This window comes from Ursus arctos, chromosome X, assembly GCF_023065955.2.
Source record: "Ursus arctos isolate Adak ecotype North America chromosome X, UrsArc2.0, whole genome shotgun sequence".
Classification (NCBI taxonomy): Eukaryota; Metazoa; Chordata; class Mammalia; order Carnivora; family Ursidae; genus Ursus; species Ursus arctos.
Genome location: NC_079873.1, coordinates 2,086,559 through 2,112,874, shown reverse-complemented (window position 1 = coordinate 2,112,874; position 26,316 = coordinate 2,086,559). Strand labels below are relative to the sequence as shown.

At 49.9% G+C, this 26,316-nt stretch overlaps 1 protein-coding gene across 1 annotated transcript in view; it reads left to right on the top strand.

Annotated features, from left to right (window-relative positions):
- Positions 1–26,316, top strand: part of LOC113240773 (protein kinase cAMP-dependent X-linked catalytic subunit) — an 82,937-nt gene that overhangs the window by 17,552 nt on the left and 39,069 nt on the right. Inside the window, exon 2 of the mRNA XM_026478181.4 lies at positions 12,163–12,331. Coding sequence (XP_026333966.2) covers positions 12,163–12,331 — 169 coding nt within the window. The remainder of the gene's footprint in view (positions 1–12,162; positions 12,332–26,316) is intronic.

Below are 26,316 nucleotides of genomic sequence, written 5' to 3'. Positions count from 1 at the left end.
TTTCCAAATAATACCACGTTCACAGTAGTAAGGTTCAGGACATGGACATACCTTTCTGGGGGGACACAATTCAACCCACTACACCCTTTGTCCTCAGTGTGTCCACAGCGTGCCACGTGGAACTGTTGGACCTTCTGCCCCCAAACCAGACAATTCAGCAGATCCCTTGCACACCTGCTAGGGTTTCTGGTCACTAACTGCTCAGATGCCAACATCCACCCCTGCAGTCTTGTCCACCCTCCCTCTCCTGGCCCCGCCCTGCTTGTCCTCTTGACTGTGCAGCTCGCTGTCACCCCTGCTCTTGACCCTTGGCTCTGACCTCTGTCCTGGTTTGTACCACAACTCCCACACTGCCCTGGCTGTTCCTCCCACTGGCTTCTCTCACAACAGGGACATCTTTAAAACAAAACAAAAGCATGCAGAACCCAAAGCCACACACACAGGCACTTCCTGGTGTCATCGTGTGATTTCCTGCTGCCCTTGGCATAAAGAGCTCACTCAAAGGGTTTCACAGTCCTTCCCTTCTCTTGCTGTGCTCCCTAGTGTTTCCTCCCTCCTCCAAAATTCCAGTGCTCCGTGTGGCTTCTGCCTCACAGCCTTTACTTCTTCCCAATCACCCTACAAACTACCCTTCAGTCTGCCCAGCTCTCCAGTTTCCATTTGAAACTTGACTCCCTCTCAAGGAAATGTCTTGGGCGCCTGGGTGGCTCAGTCAGTGAAGCGTCTGCCTTCGGCGCAGGTCATGATCCCAGAGTCTTGCATCGGGCTCCCTATACAGCAGGGGAGTCTGCTTCTCCCTTGGCCTCTCCCCTCTGCTCATGCTCTCTCTCCCACACTCAGTCTCAAATAAATACATAAAATCTTAAAAAAAAAAGTCTTCTCTGATCCTGACACCCGAGTAAGGTCCATTCGTTTCTTCCTCTACACACCTGTCTTACCAAGTCATTAAACCTGACTGAGCTCATTAAACCCAAATGAGCTCATCGATGTTATTATACCTGTTATAATTAGTCGTTACTGCCTGCCTTTCCGGCCCAGTTGTAACTAACCCCAGCGAATGAGGGAACCAGCCTTACGTTGTTCATTGCTGCTTCGGAGTCGTGTAGGACACCTGACACACAGTCAAATACCAATAGCGGGGGAAAGAATGCCCAACCTCGTTACATTGACTGGGTCTTCGTTCAGAGAATGAGGTCGTACTCATGCCACGGACTGCCTAACTCATTTGTGGTCAAAGACAGCGGTTGACCCTTGATAACAAGAATTGAGTGTGAGCTGAATGGTCGAACTTTAAAGCTGTCCAAGATGGTGGCCGCTAGCCCCAGGGACTACAATAAGAATATTGTCTCATTAGCCAGTCTCAGGAGCTGCATTTCAGATCCTCAGAAGCCCCCTGGGAGCACGTGCCTACTGTAGCAGACAGCAGGATGGAGAAGGTTCCTGCCCCACGGAAAGTTCAACTGGGCAGTGGGTCTTAACTGGGGGCAGTTCTGCCCCCACTGGACACTTGGCAATGACTGGGCATTATTGATGGTCACAACTGGAATTTGGGGTGAGGGCATCTGGTGGAGGAAACTCTGCCTTAGCAAGAGAGATTCTCTCTCTCATCTGTCTGTCCATCCATCCCTCCATCCATCCATCCGTCTGTGCATCATCCATCCATCCATCATCCATCCATTTATCCATCCATCAGTCTATCCATCCATGTGTCCATCATGCATTTATCCATCCTTCCCTCCCTCCATCAATCCATCATCCATCCATCCATTCATGTGTCCATCATCCATTTATCCATCCTTCCCTCCTTCCCTCCCTCCCTCCATCCATCATCCATCGATCAATCTGTCCATCCATCCATGTGTCCATCATCCATTTAACCATCCTTCCCTCCCTCCCTCCCTCCATGCATCCATCCATCATCTGTCTATCCTCTGTCATCTATCAATCATGTATCATCTGTTTGTGTATCTGTCATCTATCAGTCAGTTGGCAGTGGTTTTCAACCAGTGGTGATTCTGTTCCTCAGTAGACACCTGACAAGGTCAGGGGACATTTTTGGTTGTCACAGTTGGGGGTGTAGGGCTGCTCCTGCCATGTGGTGGGTGGAGACCAGAGACGCGACTCAACACCCTACATTGCACAGGACGCCCCACCCTGGACAGTCATCCAGCCCCAAATGTCAGCGGTGCTGAGGTTGGGAAACCCTGATCTGAAAGGCAGTACATTTTGGGGGTGACCATGACATTCCATCCCATCCTGGCTGCAGTTTAGGGCTGCGTCTTTAGCCTGGCCAGCTTTTCTTGGGAATGTATGAAGACCCACCTTTGTTCTTCTTGGTGAGGACTCACCCAAGTGACATTCAGAGCTGCAGATTCCGTGCTTACAGGAACGCCAAAGCCGAGCCAGGAATTCCAGGCGTTTCCCTTGTGGGACTTTTGCTCATGCTGGGGGCGGGTGGGAACTTCCTGAGTTTCTTTCTTCCTTCACGATGATCCGTTCTGTATCTTTGACAGGAGAGAAGATCATTCCTTAAATAACTTGTAAATAGGAGAATTGTGCTTCCAAAATGTCAGTTCTGCTTTTATCTATTAAAATTGTACAGTGTGAAACGGAATGTTGCTTGCCTCAGCAAAATTTTCAGGGAGTTATTTGTTTTAAACAAACAAAAAGCTGTCTAGACGAGCAGACTCACAAAACGGCCCCCCCTCCCACCCAGGGCTGACTTGAATTGCATCCAGTGTTTTCAGCTGATCTTGGAAGTAAATATTCCAAGTTAAGAAAAGAACCTTCTTGAGCTGATCCAAGGCACTCTTCTTTTCTGTAACTTTTGCATATTGAGATAGAATTCACAGGCCATACGATTCACCCTTTCAAAGTGTCCCGTTCTCTGTGTTGTTCATTCACAGAATTAGCACACTTTTTTTTTTTTTTAAAGATTTTATTTATTTATTCGACAGAGATAGAGACAGCCAGCGAGAGAGGGAACACAAGCAGGGGGAGTGGGAGAGGAAGAAGCAGGCTCCTAGCGGAGGAGCCTGATGTGGGGCTCGATCCCAAAACGCCGAGATCACGCCCTGAGCCGAAGGCAGACGCTCAACCGCTGTGCCACCCAGGCGCCCCAGCACACTTTTTTTTTTTTTTTTAAGGGCCCTTTTCCCATAAACCAGAAGTCTGATTATACTTGTGCACAACAAGAATTTTAAAAACTGGCTTTTTGAAGGAGGATTGCACGCGTTAGACATTTATTATTTCATACATTGTAGCTTATAATCTTTTCTGATATTACCAGGAGGGGGAAATGCCAAAGAAAATAAGTGAGTTTTACAATGATAAATTTATGCATTGTGATACAGTGATTACAGTTGACTCTTTTTTTTAATTTTTATTTTTTTTAAAGATTTTATTTATTTATTTGACAGAGATAGAGACAGCCAGCGAGAGAAGGAACACAAGGAGGGGGAGTGGGAGAGGAAGAAGCAGGCTCATAGCAGAGGAGCCTGATGTGGGGCTCGATCCCATAACGGCGGGATCACGCCCTGAGCCGAAGGCAGACGCTTAACCGCTGTGCCACCCAGGCGCCCCTGACTCTTTTTTTTTAAAAAAAAAAATATTTTATTTATTTATTATTTGACAGAGAGAGAGAGAGGAGAACACAAGCAGGGGGAGTGGGGAAGGGAGAAGCAGGCTTTCCCAGGACCTCTGGGATCATGACCTGAGCAGAAGGCTGATGCTTAAGGAACTGAGCCACCCAGGCGCCCCTCTAAAGGATTAAGGATGCGAGATTTTATTTTATTATTTTTTGCAATAAATGCAGTCTGGCACTGTAAATGTATTTTCCCTAGGATTTTCTTAATCACCCTTTCTTTTCCTTAGCTCACTTTATTGTAAGAATACAGCAAATAATACATAGAACATAGGAACGCTGTGGCAATCAGTTCTTATAAGTGAGGCTTCTGGTCAACAGTACGCTGTTAATACTTACGTTTTGGGGGAATCAAAAGTTATACGCGGATTTTCGACTGCATGGGGGGTCGGCACCCCTAACTCCCGCGTTATTCAAGCATCCGCTGTATTTTTCCATAATTCCTTAAATGCATTGATTTCATTTCATTGATCCGTTTCACATAAATTTCGCTGTTATGTAGATAAAACATTTCTATGGTTCACAGATAAAGGAAAATTGTGAAAATTATACTGTGAAATGCATCTGTGGTTTTGTCCCCTGTCTTCTCCCATGACCCCCCAGTACCCCTTAGCATCCTGTATCTTTTTGCAGACATCCTTTCAACACAGAGGAGCAACTCTCTCTATGAAGAGGGGATAGACATTCTAATGACCAACAGAGTGCATACTTTTGGCCTCCTCGGGCATTGCATGTTTTTACTTGCTTTAAACATTTCCAAGCTAATTTCACCCATCCAGACAGTGCAGGAGATGTAAAACCTTGGTCTTAGCTGGACGGAGGAGAGAACGGATTCTGGAGAACTTACAGTCCCGGAGGGTGGGGGTTCCAGGTAAAGGAGGGTGCTCGCCAACACCTGGCATGTGCAGTGTGCACTGGTGGGTGGTGGGAAGGGACCCCTCCTCCTGCCAGATTTCTCAGGATGTCCAGGTGAGTCACCTGAGTCCGAGAGCCTTCCCGCTGTGTACCAGCCTCCCGTTACGAGTCCGCTGAAATCCTTCAGACCACATCAAGCACCTGGTGAAGGCAGGCTGTGTCATTTTCCTCCAGGTCATGCACAGTTGCTGAATCCAGGGCCACGAGGGGATGAGGATAGGAGTGTATGATTTTCAGGCAATCTTGGGTCTGAAGCATGGTCCAGACCCCTCGGTAGCTACTTACGCAAGAAGGGCTGTGGTCATGCCAGTCCGTGTGGAAGGAGGAGGAAGGAACGTGTTCCCTGGAAAGCCAGTGAAGAGCACAGTGGCCGGCCAAGCAACGGGCAGGGCAGGGGGGCTCTGCTCACTTCTGGCGGTGCCCCCTTCGAAGACGTGCCTTTCCCACGTCTTTGTATCCCAGCTAGGAAGCTCTCCCGGAGATTTTCCATCCACCATTGGCCTGTTGGTCATCCCCTCTCCTGCATTTCAGGGGGGACAGGGTCTCCTACACCCTCCCTCCCTCCCTCCTCTGGAACTTGCCCGGCCTGTTTCCTTAGCATCGGGAATGCCCGTGGGATAGCACACAGAGCATCCTAATTCGGGAGACCCTGCAGGTTAGGAAAAGCTGCCGGACGGGGTGATGGCGGACTGCATGGGTCTTTAACCCAGACCTGTGTCGTCCGTCTTGCGTGTCAGGAGCCATTCTCACTTCCCTTCCTAGCAGTGACAGCTGGTATTTTCAAGTGCTGTCGTTTGCATGTTGTTATTCTAAACACGCATGCAGTGCTGAGCGCAGGCTCTTCCAGGATGGGTGGACACGGGCTCACTCTTGCACGGGTTTCTTGTGTTTTTCTCGGTCTGCCATAACTCTCAGGAGTAGTTTTGACTGTCCCAACGCTGTGGGGGCTGTTATTACATGAAGCAGGAAATTACGTGTACTGCCAAGTGGGTTTCGATGAAGTTTTATTTTCTGTTTGGGAAACAGCCTTAAAAAGTAAATTAGTATCTGTCTGTTGTTTATAAGCTGGTGTTTTTCTGTCCGTCTCTCCATCCATCTCTTACCCATCTCATTTATCTTCTCTATCATCTATCGATGTATCCATCAACCACCTATTTATTTCTCTGTATCTGTGTCTGTTCATGTAGTAGCTGTCTTGTCTGTCTGTCTGTCCATTCATCCACCCATCCATCCATTATTTATCTCATCTATATCAACCATCTGTCAGTCATTTGCCTATGATCTATGTGTCTCTCTGTCTCCATCTATGAGCTATTACCTTTCCCTCCATGCATCCGTCCATCTATTATCTGTCTCATTTATCTTATCAGTCAGTCAATCCATCTGTCGGTCCATCCATCCATCCACCCACCCACCCACCTATTTGTCCATCCATCCATCCATCCATCCATCCATCCATCCATCCATCTCTCTATCTATCTATCTATCTATCTATCTATCTATCTATCTATCCATCCAAACATCCATCCATCCATCCATCCATCCATCCATCCATCCATCCATCCGTCCATCCACCCACCCACCCACCTATTTGTCCATCCATCCATCCATCCATCCATCCATCCATCCATCCATCCATCCATCCGTCAATCTATCTATCTGTCTATCTATCTATCTATCTATCTATCTATCTATCTATCTATCTATCTATTTATCTATCCAAACATCCATCCATCCATCCATCCATCCATCCATCCATCCATCCGTTCTATCTATCTATCTATCTATCTATCTATCTATCTATCTATCATCTGTCTATCCATCCATCCCTCAATCTGTGTAGGTATCATCTGACTGTGTGCCTGTCTTTAACTCCTTCTGTGACTCCTCTTGCCCTGGGATCAGGGAACACGGTTTTTCTGTTGCCCAGAGTCCATTCCGTGGCACAGAATAAAGCCCCATTGTTGTATCCGGATTACATACATATGTGAAGTGGGATTTTGTATTTAGGGTGTGCCTTTGGGGAGGAGGCTGGAGTCTTGAATACAGACACATTCAGATCAAATCAAACATGTTTGTCTTTGTGTTTACTTTCTCATTTCATTTTTTTTAAGCAGGCACCACGCCCAGCCTGGAACGCAATGTAGGGCTTGACCTCACGACCCTGAGATCAAGACTTGAGCTGAAATCAAAAGTCAGATGCTTAACCAACTCAGCCTCCCAAGCACCGCCATCTTTGTCTTTGTTTGAATAGAAATGGCTTCATGTAATTATGTGATTCCATGTGAATACTTCTCTATAATTGCAGCTGGTAGTAGTTCACTCTTACCTGTGTGGGCTGGCCTGCCAGGGGCTCTTTAGTTGGGATCTGTTATTACCTCTTCCTTATTCTTTTCTTGCCCTTTTCCCCAGCATGGAAACGGGGAGGTCGTGGATTAGGTGTTTAAAATCCTGTGTTAGGTTTGACTGCGCTTTGGGACCCGTGGTGTGGTGTGGTTCGCGTGTGCCTCTTTGATGATGAGCTCCTTAGGAACTGAGAGGCTCTCCCGTTTGTAGTTAGTTGTACCGTGACAGCGGAGGACGTTGTGGGGCGCCCGTCTGTGGGCAAACTCTGCTTGAAGGGAGGCTGGCGAGAGGCACAGTTCTGTCCCCGGGAGTATGCGGTGTCAGTGGGGACGGAATTTCATTTCTTTCTAGTTTCTTCCTTTTCGCGGTGACCAGCACTCACTCAGGCTCAGGGGCCATGGCGAGGATAGATCTGACAATTAGTGCCACTTGCTTAAAAACTTAAAGGGACAGCGGGAAGGCCATCACGAGGAGTCTTTTATAGGAAACTACAGGAAATGCCTCTTTTTGCTGCTGTTAAACAGTGAAGTTATTGAACTAAATTTAACAGTACACAATGTGTGGTGGAAAAAAAAAACAAGTAAAAGTTAAAAAAAATTAAAGAGATCTAAAAGAAACTATCCAGGAGGGAAAGAGTCATAGCAGCTGGCTTGGGATCCTGTCCTTCCTATTTTTTTTAAATTTTTTAATTTATTTTTATTTTTTATGGTAGCAAAGGGAAAGGTACACTCGGTAAGAGAAAAGGAGGCAGGTGACCTCTGACAATCACTGAACCTCCAAATAATCACTGAACAGATGACTTTGGAGCAAGAGACCTTTTTACTGATGCCTTTAGCAAAATATCTGTGGTCAAATCCTACATCTGTGGGATTAGGTGATATGGCTGCTGCTGCTTTTTTTTTTTTTTTTTTTTAATTTAATTTATTTTTTAGAGAGAGTGCACACGTGGGGAGAAGGGCAGAGGGAGAAGGAGAGAGAAACCCAAACACACTGCACGCTAAGCACAGAGCCCTATGTGGGGTGAGAACTCACCACCCTGAGACCATGACCTGAGTCGAAACCAAGAGTCGGACACTTAACGGACTGTGCCATGCAGGCACCCTGTGATAGGGCTCCTTGCAGATGATAACACAGGATACTCAACTAGGGTGTAAGATAGAGGTGATTTTTTCTAAAATTTTTTGTGTGAAACAGTGTGACTATTAATAATTTAAGACTCACAGGTCATTGTAAAATAGTAGAAAGGAGAGTCCCCATGTGTCCTCACCCCAAGATGATAGCTTCCATAATCAGAGGACATGCATAAAACCAGGACCTGGCTTCTCTGTGATCCCGTTAACGCCTGTGTGGACCTTATTTGGATTGCAGTGGTGGTACTGTATGTGTTTTGTTTTTGTTTTTGTTTTTGCTTTTGTTTTTTTTACAAATATATGGAGGTGCTTTAAATGCTCTCTGTTCCATTGCCTGTGAAATCTGAGATATTTAGGGCCAAAGGCAGGAAGTCTCTCTGGGTTTCTGTATCTTTACCCCCATTGACAAAAGAACCGCCACTGGTTTAGGCAAGAGATACTCTACTGCTACTTCTATTACGTGGATTTGTCCATCGGTGTATCCATGAATTCATTCATCTGTCTCTTTATCCAGCCAACGTGGGCCCAGGGATTAATCACAAAGGTACGTAAAACATACTTGATCTACAAAACCTACTGCCACAAGTTACAGTCCAGTCCCAACTTGGACCAACAAAAATGGCGGTCTCTGATACTTTGAAACTTGGTGTGTTGACTGGACTGGAACACTTCTGTCAAACGGCTAAACTTACAGAAACATTTTTCCTGTGGTTCTCTAAGGAAGAGCGCTTTGTGCCCCCTGGGTAGAGAGTCTGACTCAGAAGGTGGTCGACCCCATAGCATCTCTTTTCAGATGACGTTTCTTCAACGGCATGTTTGCGGGAACGTCTTCAGATGTATTTGCGCGCGTCAGACTTTGGAATGATGATGATAAAGTGGGAGTGGAAGCCTTGACCCTTCTCTGTCTCCCTGTAGCAGATTTGTCCCGAGTCCCCATAGCCTGGTGCGGGATCCTTTCCTCGCGGGATCCTTTCCTCGCGGCATATGTTCTGCCATATTCCGTCAGTGGCTGATAGACGTCTGCATCTCGTATCCCAAAGAATAAGGAGTACGAACGCATGTCAGCTCTGTTTAATGGAGCGTACTTTAAAAAAAAATCGATCTCACCCTAAATTTTTTCGACGGGGGCCGGGGCAGCGGTTAATGTTCTTGATAAAATATCCACACAGCAAAATTCATGCATTTTAAGTGTTGGCATTGATGACTCGTTGACAGATGCGTAGAGTTACATAACCACTATCACATAGAACATTTACGAAATTGACTTTCATTTTACACTGATGGAAAATCCATTTATTACCTCGACTGAGATGCTGTGTGATGGGCTTTGCATGTGCTATTTTATTGAAACGCTGAGGGGGTAAAGATTTATTTTTTTCGGTTTTATTGAGTTAGGATTGACAGCATAGTGACTAGACAAATACTTCTATATTTTGACATAATTACTGCAATGTAGTTAACATCCGTCTCTTCACATAGTTTAAAAAAAGTTCATTTTCTTGTTATGAGGACTTGTAGGCTACTGTCTTAGCGACTTTGAAATATACCATAGAGCTGTGTTGTCTGCGGGCGTCAGGTTGAGTGTTAGCACATGCCCATGTTAGCACATCCCCAGGACTTAGTTATCACCACATCCCCATGTTAGCACATCCCCAGGACTTAGGTATCTAACACCTGGGACTTTGTACCTTTTGGCTATCTTCATCCAATTGCTCTACTCCCGTATCCCACCTCTGGTCACCACAAATCTGAACTCTTTTTCTATGCGTTGTTTTTTCCTTTTTAGATTCCACATATAAGTGAGATGATGCCGTCTTTGACGTATTTCACTCAGCATAATGCCCTCAAGGTCCATCCATGTTATTGCAAATGGCAGGAACCTTTCCTTTTTTTTTAATGGCTGAGTACTATCCCATGGTGTGTCTTACTGGTCAGAGATGGGTCCTTACCTGCAACAAAGCTAAAAGATGGACTTTCTGAAGGGATTTATCGAGAGCCGGGGGTGTATATTGGTCAGCCTCTGGACACCAAGTGGGTCAATCTCTGCCCGTTTTCTTCCCACCACCTCAGTGCCTTACAGGCAGCACCATTAATGGCGTCTTGCGTCCTGTGCGTTTCAGCTGGCAGAGCTGAAAATTGCAGCTGGGTTCGTCCACCTTGAATGAGACTGCTGACCGGTGTGGTCCTGTCATCTGATCGTGGCGTCCAGGGACTCCCGCATCCCCCAGGGAAGCTCAGGCTCCGGCTGCCGTGAATAAGTCACCCGTTTGGAGTTTCTGAGTCATGGTCGGTGCTGTCCTTCACGTAGGCACGGGGAACGTCCAGTTGCAGGTCCAACACTAGGGCTGAAAAGACAAACTATGATTTGGTAAATGCAACCCAATGACGAAGGGGCTTCTTCTCGGGGTTGGGGGGCCGTGGAGAAAGATGATCGAGAAGAAGGGTACCAGAGAGGGGAAGAAGGAGGAAGGCACATGGCCGCCTTTCCGTCCCGAGAACCTGACGGCGTGGCAGGACTCGCAGGGCGCCCTGCAGTCCGTCCTGTTGGAGAGAGGAAGAGTAGAAGCGTAGGGATTCATGTGTTTGCCCCAGTTCACAGATGGAATAAAAGCAGACCTTCCACCAGATGCTGGTGTCCCCGTTGTGTGCACCTGACCCAGTGGAAACATCAGTGTCTGCGTAAAGACACCTGAACTCGCCCAGTTCTCCCTCCTTACAGCCTTCCCCCTGCCATGCCTCCCGGTTGGGACTTGGTTGGGACTAACACGCGACTGCCTTACCCTGTTACAATTCTGTCTTTGCTTCCCCGTGACCTTCCGATGAGCCTGTCCTTGACAAATGTGTTACCCCTCGTCGTTCGCTGCTTCTTACACAGCACTTTTCTCGGTTTTCTCGCCGCTCCCTCTTTGCAGCTCCTAGAGTAAAATATTCATGATTGGAAACGCCACTTAGAAGCCAAGGTTACTCATCGTGCCCGCGCCCCCAGCGCTGCCCAAGGAGGCCAGGAGATTCATTTCACAGCTCGGCAATTCTCATTTACAGAAAATGCTACAACAACACGTGTTTGCTCAAGTCTGACCCCGTGCTCTTTCTCATGTTATCGTGCATGGGTGCAGACCCTGTGCAAGAAGAAAGGATGTCCGTGGCTGCGTGGTTGTGTTGGGAGGGAGGAGAGCGTCCTTTGTCTTCTCCAGCTCTCCCCGATTCCTTCCTCCCTCTTACTGTGTTCATTGCCATTTTTCCAACCGGAGAACCGTAACTGGTCACCGTGTTCCATGCTGTCACAGCCGCCATTTAGAAGCTCACTGGGCACCAGGTACCCCGAGGCTCACACGTACACGTTTCCATTCTTCTGCCCCCCTTCTTTACCTCTCTTCTGTAGCCACAGATAAAATTCCTTTGGATCTTTGATCTCATGTTTGCATGAAGTGGTTGCCAGCCTGGGTGAGGGGTGGAAGGTGGACCCTGTGGCCCACACCGAGGCTCAGAGGACCAGGCAGTTCGGCGGCAGAGGGAGAGGACGCATCTGGGTTGGAAATGTCCCACCAGGGTACAGAAGAGCGTTGGATTCCCTTGCATATGTGTCGTGGGTGCAGTTTTTAACTTTCACCCCAGTCTCAGCCTTTTATCCATTATAGCCTACCCGAATAGGTGTCTTTTCCCATATCATTTTGGGATATATCCCATTATCCAATCCTTAGCAAATTTTAAATAAAATCCAAGCGCTTGGAGCAAGTATTAGCGTGTTAAAGAGCCGTTTTCATGAGCGTCGCGTGTCCGATATCTTTGCCTTTCTCTAGAAATCCCGAAGAGACAAGCCACGTTGAAGCAGTGTCTTCGCCGTACCTTCCCATTCCACCTGTCCTTGTATGTGTGCGTGTGTATGCACGTGGTCTCCACGATGGCTCATTTGTAGACACGATGGCCGGCGTTCCCTCCAATGACAGACATTTCACAGGCAGGCGATCGTCTTTGTCGATGAGTGCGTCATAGTACCCTCCCCTGAAACTTCCAGAACAGCGCTTCTCGTCAGTACTCTCACCCGCCATATGCTAGGGTTGGGAGCGCCGAAGCTGACGGTTTCTTTGACGGTCCTGATACAGCCCCGTGTGCCGTCTCCCCCTCCAGGCACCGGGACGTTCGGACGGGTGCAGCTGGTCAAGGACAAGACGGCCAAGCATTTCTTCGCCCTGAAGGTGATGAGTATCCCCGACGTCATCCGGCTGAAGCAGGAACAGCATGTGCACAACGAGAAGTCAGTGCTGAAGGAAGTCAGCCACCCGTTCCTGGTCAAGCTGTGAGTCCCTCCCCACGGCCTTCTCTCGGTCCTCCCCTCTCCGAGATCCCCGGCGGGGTGGAGTGAGGTCACAGCCGACCCTCAGGCTGCCCGGGTCCAGGGAGGTAGGTGCTGTTGGGATGACTGCTGGCCCCAGGGCCTTGCTCCCCTCCTGGACGAGTGGGTGGTCCCACCAGATGCTCTGTTCCCCTCGTCCCCATCTGGGTCACAGTCACCAGCTCCCAGAGAGCCTGTTTAGTCACCGCTCAGCCTCATTCATGCAGGCCCCCCCTTGGGTTTCTCATGGACGACTACGTGTCTCCATTTAGATGCACCACACACATGTCCAGTTGAGGGTGTCCCGCACTGAACGAATAAATCCCTGTCCTCCCACGCTATTTGCTAGTACAGGGTAAGACCATTCTACCCAGATATGGCTCTCTTTCCCCATCCACGGTGTGGGTTGGGTGCCTTCCAACCAGGGTCAAGCCTCCCTTCCGCCATTTTCTTTTCATTCCTTCTCATTCCCACCCCATAGCCCCTGCCTGATCTGGGGCCCCCTGTCTCTGCCCTGATGTTTGACCCTGGCCTCCCACCTGGTGTTGCCATGGCATCTTTGCTTCCTTCCGAGGCATTCCTCACTTTACACCCGTGGTGGTCCTCCCCCTATACCTGTCTGGTGACCTTCCTTTGTACCTACAGATACACAGGGAATGGCAAAGTACCCAGAATACGGCCCCAGCCACTTAGGGCTCGTCGTGGGCTGACCTCTGGGTTTCCCTTCTGTAGGCTCTCTTTCCCTACACCCTGCCACCTATCGTCCCATCTCGGAAAGCCACCTGCGGTAGAAGGGGACAGGTGCCGTCCTCCTTGTCGCTCCCCGTCTCTCGCGGGCCACCCCTCCCCTGCAGTGCCTCCTTCCTGTGTGTCTCCCCACCGGGCATCCCTCCTCCTACACCAGCTCCTGCCCTTCTTCTCTGATACACCTGTCCGCACACAGAGACGGGAGCCCTTTGTCACAGCTCTGGAACGTCTCCCGTGCACACGGACTCCGTGAAGGACGTCTCTAAGCTACGGGGGGAGCCCTCCCATCCTCCGAGCCCCAAAGGGCGTCTTACCCAGAGTCCCTACTCTGTTGCATGTTTAACGAGGAGGAGAAAGGAATAGGCTGAATTTTTTTTTTGGTTTTACTTTCCTTTTTTGGAGCTGCAGGTGATCTGGTGCCGATAAGGAGGGGTCAGGTGCGTCTCAGGGTATCAAGTCACGGAAACAAAAGTAGCCAGTGATTCAGGGACTCCGCACCGCTCACTCACCGCGTGTGATTCCCTCATTTGGAGGGACAGCACTTACAAACACGTATGCATTAGCTCTTCCTCTGGAATTAAGGAAAGCGTCTAGTTTTGTCTCTTGGAGGAATTAAAATAGTGATTCTGGGGAGTACCTTTAGCTTGCTAGGGTTTTAAATAAATACTGTCTCCCGGGAGACCTAGACTCCTTTACGATATTGGCAAATTGTGGTCACGTGTCTCGGGCTTCCTTCCAAAGGACGGGAGTCGCAAGCCAATGTCTTTGAGGTTGAGAAGACACAATGACCATGTGTCGACATCTGACGGGCTCTGGATGGACTTTGCGATTCAGAAATCGGATGCAGGTCACAGTTGAATGTAGTCTTTTTACACGGCAAGGTCCACGAAGGGTGTGGCTGAGAAGCAGGAATGTTCCTCCATCATTAAATCTACGTGGAATGTGAGGAACAATTAGATGGTCTTCTCAGAGGGATTATACTCCCGGGTTTTGGGGAAGTGTGGCAGGACCTCATTTAAAAATCTGTCTACTGATTTTGATCAATTTTTGGTTTTCCCCCCACAGTACTGAGTTTGTGCATACAATGAGGCCCGGTGTCATGTCTGCTCTCCAGAAATGCTCAGGATCTAGGGAAATTATTATCAATAACGGGTCCTTTCAAGACTTAATAGTGATCTAAATTTCCAGGTGACTTTTATCCCAAAAATTATGGAAAATAGGTTTGTTCACTTGGGCTGCCGTAACTCAGTACCGTGGAGTACAGGCCTTAAGCAACACACATTTATTCTCTCCTGGCCGGAGAGCCTGGGAGTCTGAGATCCAGGTGGGGCAGAGGCTGGGAGTCTGAGATCCAGGTGGGGCGGAGGCTGGGAGTCTGAGATCCAGGTGGGGCGGAGGCTGGGAGTCTGAGATCCAGGTGGGGCGGAGGCTGGGAGTCCGAGTTCCAGGCGGGGCCAGGTCTGGTTCCTCCTGAGGCCCCTGTCCTTGGCGTGTAGACCCCGTGTTCTCCCTGTGTCCTCCTGTGATTGTCCCTCTGTGCATGTCTGTGTCCTCCTCCCCTCTTCTTATAAGGACCCCAGTGCTACGGGATCAGGGCCCATCCTAATGACCTCATTAAAGACCGCATCTCCAAAGGTCCTGGGGTTAGGGCTTCAACATGTGAATTTGGGGAGGATATGATTCAGCGGTCACACCTACTTAGTGACTTGCTAAGAGTACATCTCTGAGAGCACGTGGATCTTACTATAATATACTTCCAGCACTTGGTTTTTTCTGTGCATTCTCACTGGAGTCACCAGGTTGTCTAAACACTGGGTGTAAGTTGAGCTAGTGGAATCAGGCTCTGGAAGTTCTCCGAACATAGCACGGAGAGCACACTATATCCTGATGGGAGCCACAGGGTGTCCAGGTCCCCATGACGAAGGACACATTTTAGTGGGAAAAGACCATCAGTGAAGAATGTATTTAATCCCCCAGCTGTGCAGTTATCATGTGAATGGAGGTCACTTCACCCAACATCTGCTTCCCATACGATTCTGGAAACAGGAAGCATGTTTTGCTTGTGTTTCTTGAGGCCACGTAGAACGCTGATGACTCCAGGTATTGACCTGAGCAACGATTATTTGGAGTTTGAAGTTGGAGTTGAGTGGACTCGGCAGTGCCGGTGTCAGTACCCAAGTGCAGTATATGAACTGCTGCTGTTGTGTTTTTGAGACGATACCAGGGCTTTCATTAAATGCACATTTGAGAACACGTTCTGTTCGGGGATAAAGTCGTTCCAAAGGCCACCTCAGCCCGTGGAGATAATTTTAAGAAGGGCTGAGTAACTTACCATCTGGGGTGCAAAATCAAGATTTCCCTGGGACAGAGGCTTGGGGTCTGCCCAAACACCAGCCTCCCACGTCTGCTCCTTGCCCTTTGGGTGTATAGAAATGCTGGTGTCCTAGAGTTGTTTGACCCCAGGACAGGGGTCCTACACCTTGGCACTATTGACTCTGGGGAACCAGATCATGCTCTGTGATGGGGTTGCTCTGTGTAATGTAGGAAAGTTAACAGCATCCCCGTGGTCCCCCCACTCAGTGCCAGTAGCACACTGTCCCCAGTGCTGATGACCAAACATGTCTCTAGACATTGGCAAAAAACTCTCCGAGGGACTGAAATAGTCTTCAGTTGCAGACCACTGGTGTAGAGCAAGAGATAGATAGATGATAGATAGCAATACATAGATAGATTTGATGGAAGGATGGAAGATACATGTCTAGTAGATGGATGGATGGATGGATGGATGGATGGATGGATGGAACAAAGGAAGGAAGGCAGACAGGGTGGATAGATAGATGAGATAGATGACAGATAAATGAACTGTAGGTACATATTCGATATAGACAGATGATATACACAGATATGATAGATGACATATATAGTTGATAGGTAGATATGATGTGTGGATAGATAGATAAATATGATGGATGGATAATGGATGGATGGATAGATGATACGTAGGTAGGTAGGTAGATAGATGATAGATATAGAGAGAATCTCCTCTGCTAAGGCAGGGCTTCCCCACTTGAGCACTGTTAACGTCTGGGGCTGGATGACTCTGATGTGGGGCGTCCTGGCCACTATAAGGTGCTGAGCAGTGTCTCTGGTCACCACCCAACACATGCCAGTAGTGTTCATTGTGACAACCAGAAATGTCTCCACATTGCTAAGTGTCCCCAGAGGTCACCATCACCCTGTTGAAAACCGTTAGCCTTGGGAGGTTGACTGCCACGAACCCAGTTCGCCACAAGGTGATGGGTCAACCAGAAGTCCGGTTAGCGTCCAGGAAGACAGAAATCTGGGGAGGGTTAATTTCCCTGCACTGTCAGTAGGAATCAGCAGATCTCATGGGAGCTGCGGCTTGTATGGGGCAGCCGGCCTGGTGAGACACAACTCAGGGACATCAGCTTCACGCTAACCAGTTCCATGCCACCATCTCTGCTTGGGGAGACACCTCTCAAGTCCAGACAGTGAGGCCAGGCTGGTCCTGTATGTGCAGGAGCATGAGTTGTCCACTCCGCGCTGACTCTCTGAGGCCCCCCACATAGCCTCCTCCTCCACCCTGGCTCAGGATGTACCTCATTGGGGTCGTTAAGATAGCTTCCCATATGGTGTCTCTAAGTTCTCTTTCTGCAGTGCCATGAGACTAATACTAAAACCAAGACACGATCGTGTGTCTCAGCCTGGAACTCTTCCGTGACTCTTGGTGACCAGCCTAGGCAGGTCAGGGACGGCAGGACACTTGTCTCCTGGCCACTGCCACCTTCTGCATGACCGACCGTTGCGGTCCTCCGTGCTGGCCATCCCCCATGGTGGAATCACCATCCTCACCCTCCAGTCCCTTTCTCTCATTGGCCAATGCCAGTGCTTGCTTCTAGAGTTCTCATCTCCAGTCTAGACCTTCCTCCTAGCTCAGATGCTTACTCCACCAAGAGGCTTCTGGCCAGACCTGGCCTGGGTGGACCCCCCTGGAGGCCTTTCGTATCTCTGCTGTGTACCAGCTGCAACAGTGTGCTCTGGTACCTTGCCTTTAGGTGATGGGCGGACTCTCCAGACGTGTGTGATCACATAGAGAATTCAGCATTATTAAGTAGTTAATGGATAGCTACCCACCTCCCACGTGCTGGGCTTCTTGCTGGGAGGTAAAGGTGCTGAAGTCTGGCCCTCTTAAAGCTATGGAGGGACCTGACATATATGCAGACAGATGTAGGATAGGGCGGCGTGTAGGGACACTGGAGCGAGGCTTGGTCACGTTCTTCCTAAGGAGCCCGGGGAAGTCCTACACCCTGACACGTGGAGAGGAGCCTTCTCCAGACCCTCACCCTCCATCTCTTGTGAGCCTGCATCCTGCTTGCCTATCTCCTGCTAGAACACAGACCCACGCTCTGTGCCTAGAAAGGTGTCTGGCACATGGTAGGGGTTCAGACTCAAGGATGGCGAGTGCAGAGCTGGGGAGGGAGCATCCTGGGTCCATGACACACCGTGCTCCAGACGAAGAGAACAGAGACCATTTCAGGAGCAGACTCATGTGATTGTAGGGGCTTCCAAGTCAGAAATGTGGGATCGGCCAAGTGTCTTGAAACTCAGGTAAGAGCTGATGTTTCAGTCTTGATTCTGAACTCTGTAGAACCACCCAGCGAGCTGGTGACTCAGGCACAGTATCTATATGGCAGTCAAATCCAGAGGCAAAATCCCCTCTTCCTTGGGAAACCTCACGTTTTTTTGTTCTTCTTATTTTTTTTTTAATTTTATTTATTGAGAAAGCAACAGAGCACAAGTTTGGGTGAGAAGAGGGGGAGGAAGAAGCAGACTCCCCACTGAGCAGGGAGTGCGTTGTGGGGCTCGATCCCAGGACCTTGGGATCATGACCTGACCCAAGGGCAGATGCTCAACTGACTGAGCCTCACAGGTGCCCACATGTTTTTTCTCTTAAAGCTGTCAACTGATTAGACGAGGCCCACCATATCATGGCGGCTCATGTACTTCTCCTAAAGTCAACTGACAGTAGATGTTAATCACATCAAAAAAAAAAAAAAAAAAGTTTTCAGAGCACCATTGAGATCCTGTTAGATCATGTGTCTGGGCACCAGGGCCTCACGGAGTTGGTCCATGAAACTAGCCATCACAAGGGGCAAAAGCAAGAAAGCTTGAGCAGAAGAGCAGAGCCATTCCCTCATAGGGATGTGATGCCCAATGTGATGGGGGCAGCTCATGAAGCAGGACGTGATGCCTGCAGCCACAGAGTCCGGATCCCGAGCGGCATCGTGGCCGGAAACCCCATTGCACACTTCTGCTCCTGTCCCCAGCCTTCACGCACCGTGTTCTCTTGGAAGTCTATGTAGATTCCCAAACCTTTGCTTCCGCTTTCACAGGACTGGGGAGTTTTATCCTGCTCTGCTCTGTTCTCCTGGCAGCTCCTCTGCCTTCCCTCTCTGGGCAGCATCTTTAAGGCCCCCTTCCATGCACCTCTGGGTGACAAGGGCTCATTCTTGTCACTGCCTTGTCTTGGACACCTTGTGTTCAGCTCTGTATGGTGCCACCACAGTCTTCATCAAACCCTCTGTGCTGTGGGCTGGTCGCTCCCTGTTGGCTCAGAGGGGCTGCAGGAGGTCCAGGACAAGTTCACCTGTCCGGGGAACTAGCTTGCATCCCCCACCCCTCTGCCGGTCCTCCTCCTTGGTCCTGCTGTACGTCCCTCCCTCATCTCAGCCCTCTCTTATTTCTCGTTTCTCCTAACCGTGCCAAGTTGGTTTTGGTTTGTTTTTCCAAGATGAGAAAATGCCATGTGTCTTCTGGATGCTTGTGACTGGTTCCCATCATTCTGAAGGACCTAGGGTGGTGTTTCTTCACCAGCAGCTTACTCCCCTTCCTAAATGATCCCGTGTGTGCTTGTAAACTTTGGAGACGGAGTTTGCTTTGCTTGCAAGCAGCTGTTCACACGAGACAGCCGCTCTTCGGGAAACGGGCACGTTGACTGTTTTGCTAAGGTGTCCCCCACTATCCCACCCACGGTGTAACCAGGTGATAGATTTTCAAAGCAGAGCCTAGTGACTTTACCCGATTGCTGGGTGGTGGCGGTGGCTTTCTGTGAGCAGCGAAGACGTTGGACCACTGTCGCTGGTCGCCGAGCAACGACATTTGGGATGGCACCTCTTGGTGTGCTGCGGGGTCTTGTGCTGCCTGCTGTCGGGGGGAATCAGTCAGGCTTCCAGTGCAGGTAATGACAGTCACGGACGGTGATCATGCTTTATCAGGGCCATTCCAGAAGCCTGCTTGTCATGCTAACGTGAGCACCACGGGACGGGAAGGAATGCATCGCCCTCCTGCAGGGCTCTGTCCACCTTTATCTCTTCTACTATGGGTTCCAGGGCTCAGACTTTGCCTGATGAAGTTGCTCATTCGGATTTCTCAGCCCAGGCGCTCCTGACATCTGGGGCTGGGTGCCTCTCTGATGGGGGGCATCCTGGGCACTCTAGAATGCTGAGCAACATGTCTGGTCGACACGGTTAGTTGCCAGGATTTCTATCCTTCCCCACTTGTGACCACCAACACAGCTCTGAGCATTTCCAGCTGTCCCCCAGACGGACGGAGCTGCCCCGGCTGAAAGAGCCAGCGGTGAATCAGAGACCCACACAGTAAGTGTGCGTGCGTGGGGTCCCACTCTCCCTTTCCGGACCCAGCCCCTGAGCCAGGAGCGCCATTACTCCGTCAGTGAGACTGGCCCGTGGACCCCACCACAGTCCCTAACCCGGTGCGTCTTGGCACATGAGCAGAGCCAGGCTAGTGCTGACATCGCCTAAAGCAAACATCTCTCCGTGTCTACCGGCTTGGGTCTGCTCTCTGTGTCCCTTAGTCTGCAGTCGGGTAGTTGGCAAAGCTGTTCCTTTGTTGCCCTCGTAGTCAAGGGGGAAAGAACACCACATTCTGAGTCTCTCTGCACTTCTGTCCATGTGAAGCTTAAAAGCAAAAACGCTGACAATATGTCTCGGAGGTCTGGGGACTCTGAGAGTGGCCAGGCCGGCAGCATCTGTGCTGGTGGGCAATGGAGACAAGCAGGTGGGAAACGGGGCAGCCAGGGCACCGTGGGGGTGTGGGGCTGGGAACGCATGAGCACGGGTGCACGTGTGCTAGGCTCCCTGTGCACTCGCCGGGGACGGGGGTTCCAGGAATCACGAGGAAGAGGTCACACTGTCCCCGGCTGACACGGCCGTGTATTCGGGCTGGCACACGCCTAGCAGGGTGGGTGGGAGATCAAGTGGATAAGCATTTGCAGAGAAGCAAGAGGTGGCTGTTTCTGGAGAGAGCAAGTGCACAGCCACCAGCCAGGGGCCGTCAGAGCCACCGAGGGCAGGCGGGGGACCCTTGGGGACAGGAACTGGAGGACACCCCAGGGTGAGGGATAGAGCAAGCCAAGGGCACCTTGGGGCAGAGCTGGCTGCCACAGAGCCAGGTCGGAAAGTAGAAGGAACGTTCCAGAGCCTCAAATTGCACGAAGAGATGAGCAAGAGCCGATAGGGTGACACGCGTGGGCGGTGTCTCGGTTTCTTGTTGTAAAGGCAGAAGAGCAACTTTGCTGCAGCATCAGGAGAAAGTACGACCGATTCTTTAAATGAAGGAGGCTGGACTTTCGAGTCAGTTCACACCTTCCGGTAGGAGCCCTGCCACAGACTTTGCAAACAGAAAGGCAGGGGTCAGTGCTAAGGGCGGAAAGCACTGCTCTGAGCTGAGGTCAGGGGCAGGTGGGGCCCAGACATCCTGTGTGTTCCTTGTCACTGTAAGCCACAGCCCGTTTTTTTGCTCTTCATAGGTTCACACCTACTCTTGAATATGTTCAAAAATTCTCATTTTCTCCTTGTAGTAAAATGCACCTAAACATAAAATTGGCCATTTTACCCATTTTTAAGTGCACAGCTCAGTGGCATTGGGCACATTCACGCTATTGCGCAATCATCCCCACCAGCATCTCCGGAACTTTCTCTCTCCCCAAACTGAAGCTCTGTCCCCATGAACCAGTAACTCCCCGTCCCCAGCCCTGGCCCCACCACCTACTGCTGTCTCTATGGATGGGACTCCTCTAGGGACCCCATATACGTGGAATCAGGCAGGATTTGTCCTTTTGTGTCTCCGTCATGTCACTCAGCACCATGTCCTCAAGGTCCATCCACATCATAACAGGTGTCAGAACATCCTTTTCCAAGGCTGAGTCATATTCCATTCTGTTCGTGGACAGATAAACATGCTGTTTACCCATCTGTCCATCCATCCCTCCATCCCTCCATCCCTCCATCCCCCCATCCCCCCATCCCCCCATTCCCCCATCCCACCATCCCCCCATCCCTCCATCCCTCCATCCACCTACCCATCCTTCCATCCACCTATCCCTCCACCCACCCCGTCCACCCACCCACCCACCCATCCATCTATTCTTCTGTCCACCCATCCATCCCTCCCTCCGTCCATCCATCCCTCCATCCACTCATCCATCCATCCATCCATCCATCCCTCCATCCACCTACCCATACTTCCATGCACCCATCCCTCCACCCTCCCCATCCACCCATCCCTCCACCCACCCCATCCACCCACCCATCCATCCATCCACCCAGCCATCCATCCATTCTGTCTGTCCATCCATCCATCCATCTGTCCACCCACCTATCCCTCTATCCACCCATCCATCCACCCCCCATGCAGTCACTTATCCATCCATCTGTTCATCCATCCACCTACCCACCCCCCATCCATCCACTTACCCATCCATCCAGCCAGCCATCCATCCATCCATCCATCCATCCATCCATCCATCCATCCAACCATCCATCCACCCATCCACCTATCCACCTATCCATCCATCCATCCATCCATCCATCCATCCATCCATCCATTATCCATCATCCATCCATCCATCATCCATCATCCATCAGTGGACGCTTCGGTTGGTTCCATGTTCTGGCTCTCATAAATAATGCTGCTAGGAATATGCAGTGTGCGTGTCTGTTCGAGCCCCTGCTTTAACTGCTTGAGTGCATTTTCAGTTCTCGAATTTCATTTCCCTCCTGTTTGTGGAGGGACTTAAGATTTTCTCTTCCTGGTTTTTCTTTTCTCAGGTTGCCTCATGCAGGCAACTATCTTCCTTCCACCTTCCCTCATCACCAGGTCATCACATGGATGGTCTGGTACGGATCTTTGTGTCCTTAAAAGTGTGTGTGCACACACATACACACACACACGGGGTTCGGGTATCATTGCAGCATATTATACACACCCTTCCCGCTGTTTCCATCTTAGCTACGTGTGATCCCTTATGGGGGTTTTTGGGGAGGACACATTTGGGACGTTGCTCTTGGTCAGGTGTGTGCATGGACGTGCACGTGCTCCAGAAATCCTGCTCTCGTCCACCATGACCACCTTGCTCGGAAGTTTGGACTTCACGACTCCAGCTAAGCCATGCTGTTTCTTCCCCAGCTGCCCGGAGCTATCTGAGTCCCACTTGCTCCTGGTCGGTCCTACTCACATGGCTCCCAGGCAGTTCAAAGTCCTTCTGTACAAACATCAATTCTTGACCTTCCTCCTGACCTCCTATCCCTAATCAGTTCTTCCTTTCCCTGTCCCCAAATGGCCCTTCCAGCCCCGTGGGCTCCATTTTCGATCTGCTTTTCTTTGCCTCTGTGTACACTCCGGCCAGGGGTCCTGCCCTTTCCTCTTCCAAACCACATCACCAGATCTGTCCAGCCGGTGGCATCTTCACAGAAGCCACTGCAGCTCACCGCGTCCCTTGCTTTCTTCTGAGCGTCCGCTCTGGATACCAGCCTAGGGCTTCCTTCTGACATGAACACTGGCCTGCAGTGTTCTTTGCTGTCAGATCCCATGGGAACGGGAGGTTTCCTGTGTGCATGATGGAATGTAAGCTCTCTGTCACATCTCTGAGGTCCCAGCGTTTGCCTGGTGCCTTGGTTTCCAGCCTTCTTGGATGTCCCACCGCCAGCCTTCTTTGACCAGAGGTTTATCCTGCCTGCGGGTCCCGACTTTCACCTGCTCTTGACTCCTTGCTGCCATCCTGTGTTTCCTCTTTACACTGGGCTCCCCATCGAGCCCGCAAGGCTCAAGACCATCAACACAAGAGCTGCCCTTTCCGTTGCTGCGTATCCAGCTTGTTGCCTGGTGCACGGTGAGTGGGTCCTTGGTCAGAATTTACCTAGTAAGGGCACCTGGGTGGCTCAGTAGTTAACCATCTGCTTTTGGCCCAGGTCAGAATCCTAGGGTCCTGGGATAGAGCCCGTTGTTGGGCTCCCCACTCAGCAGGGAGTCTGCTTCTCCCTCTACCTGCACCCCCCCCCCCACCGCTCGTGATCTCTCTCCTCTCTCTCTCTCTCTCATAGATTAAATCTTTTTTTTTTTTTTTAAGATTTTATTTATTTATTCGACAGAGATAGAGACAGCCAGCGAGAGAGGGAACACAAGCAGGGGGAGTGGGAGAGGAAGAAGCAGGCTCCTAGCGGAGGAGCGTGATGTGGGGCTCGATCCCGTAACGCCAGGATCACGCCCTGAGCCGAAGGCAGACGCTTAACCGCTGTGCCACCCAGGCGCCCCTCTCATAGATTAAATCTTAAAAAAAAAAAAAATTTACCCAGCAAATGGAGCAAAGAGCAAGTTGAGTATGGAGCTGGATAGCGTGTTTTTTCATGAGTCATGGATCCGTGGTGCTCGAGCAGGACTCCTAAGACATAGTGAATTTTAGATCCAGAAATGCCTCTTTTTCTCACACCACTGGTGACAAACCCACTTATGGCTTTTTGCCCTTCCATTTTTGTTGTTTCTAGACTCCATGCAAGGGACGGAGTCCTGCAGGGAATGGGAATGAACTAGCCAGCGCATTAGCTGATGCCATCAGTCCTGTTTCTCATTTTCTGAACTCAGATTTTAATTCATTTATGGCCACCCAGACTCCGCCTCTCCCCCCACAAGCCCCAAGTGATGACTTAATGCTTATAAATGTTTTCGTAATAGTAACGTCAGCGTCTCCTTGAATGTTGTGGTTCTTATTAATAACGCCCAATGCGGTACACATTCTCTCCGTGTAAGGGAAGTCTTGCTCATGTAAATTTGAAGGAAAAATGTACCCGTGGAATTTTTTTCCTTTAGGATATTTATTTGACTTGAAGAAAGACAGGGGAACCTGGGCCCTCACGAGTTGTTTTTTTTTTTTTTTCATAGTCTCGGTTTTTGAGTCCTCGTGGAGTACCTTTATTTGAAAGCCCTTACTTCTCAAGGGTGCTGGTGACCCGTGGCCACCTGAGTGGGGTGTGTGTACCTAGGATTGACAGCCCACTTACTGTATAATGCCCGTTTCAGGTTGTTGTTGACGCTTTGGTGGGTTTTATTGAGAGATTTCTGCAACAAATGTGCTACAGATGTGTATGGGTCTAGTTCTCCCCACTCAAGTCATTTGTGTGTGACATTTGTTGCTGTGATATTGTGATTTGTAAGAAGAAACAGATGTTTGGTCTTTGTCAGTTGGCGCTGAGCTCTTAAAACCCTTGGAATTTCCGCAGTGATAGGAGTGACAAAGGTGCCTTTTGTTATGTGAATGAGGTGACTTTTGGAGAACACCCAAGGGCAGGGGCTGGTTGCCTGGGAAACCAATCCTGTAATTGGAGGGTTGGCATTCTCGGTCCCACCCCAGATCTACAGGGAGGCCAGAGGGGCTGGAGGCTGAGTTAATCCCTGCTGGCCAGTGATTGAATCAGCCTTGCCGTTGGGATGAAGCCTCCATGAAATCACATAAGGACAGGGTTTGGGAATGTCCAGGATGGTGAGCTCGGGGAGATTTGGGGGAGAGTGGCCAACCTGGAGAAGACGCAGCCTATGCGTCTCTGCCATGTGGCTGTTGCTGAGTTACAGCTCTTCATAACAAACCAGTAATCCAGTGAGTAACATGAGCTCTGTGAGGCCCTCTGCCAGATTAATGGAACCGGGGGAGGCGTCTTTGGAACCTGGGACCTGTAGCAGCCCTATCGGAAGCACAGGGTTTGTGGTTGGCACCTGAAATGTGTGTGTTGGATGGGTGTAGTACGGCTACACCCTTACCCTGTGGGATCTTCTGCTGTCTCCAGGTATAGACAGTGTCAGAATTCAGTTGAGTCATAGGACGCCCAGCTGGTGTCACAGACTTGCTCGGTGGTGTGGGGAAAAGACCAACATGTGTTGGAATTGGGAGCAGAATGATAGACACTAAGTCCCAGTTTTTAGATATATAAAGGTACCCATGACCGAAATTCAACTCACCTGGAACCTGGGTGACAGACTCTGAGATCGTCAACCCACTTCTCCTGCCCGAATCTCCTGGTCTCCACCCATACTGTCTTGGGGGTTAATACATTCCACTTGGTTGATTAATCCCGAAAGTTCTCTTTCATTCCTTACAGGCTGACTCGCTTGGCCCTGTTGTAATCTCCCCCATTGTGAACCATCTCCCATGCCTTTGAAGGGTGCAATTAGGTTGCGTTCCAACATGGCGGATGCATTGTTCTCAAGAGCTGAGAAGGGATCTGCGTAGATGATTAACCTGGCTGTGGATCAGTAGGAGTGGCTGTAGAAGATACACAAAGAATGGGTGCATACTGATTGACGAGTGTGCACATGTGTGCATGTGTGTGCGTGTACAGACTTACGCATTTGAGTGGTAGGGAGATAGGTTTCTGCATATTTTCCTACTTTTCCGATGAAATGAAACAAAGTTGTGGAAAATACGGGTGCTGTGACTTGGATAGTTTTGACCGTTTGGGGTCGTTTCAGGGTCTCCATGCTGCCCCCAAATTGTGGAACACCAGTCCTGTCTTCTGGTGAGTTCTAGCTCAGTTGGCCACTCCTCTTGTTCCAGAGAAATCCTGAACGTCACCAGCCTACATAGAGGTCCATTCTACAACTTCACCCCTCCGGTGTTATTTGGACCCTAGACTATATTTTCCCACTCGAGCAGTGAAGTCGTTGTTGGATCCCAAGTTGCCCCATGAAAGCAGAGTGTGGCCGCCATATGCATTTGAGATACTGAGCATCTGTATTGAAGCATCAGGGGAAGGAGTGTTCTTACCATACTAATCAAGAAATAGAGCATGGGGCCGCAAGGAAACACTCCTCCGGGCTTTAAATGATAGGAAGAA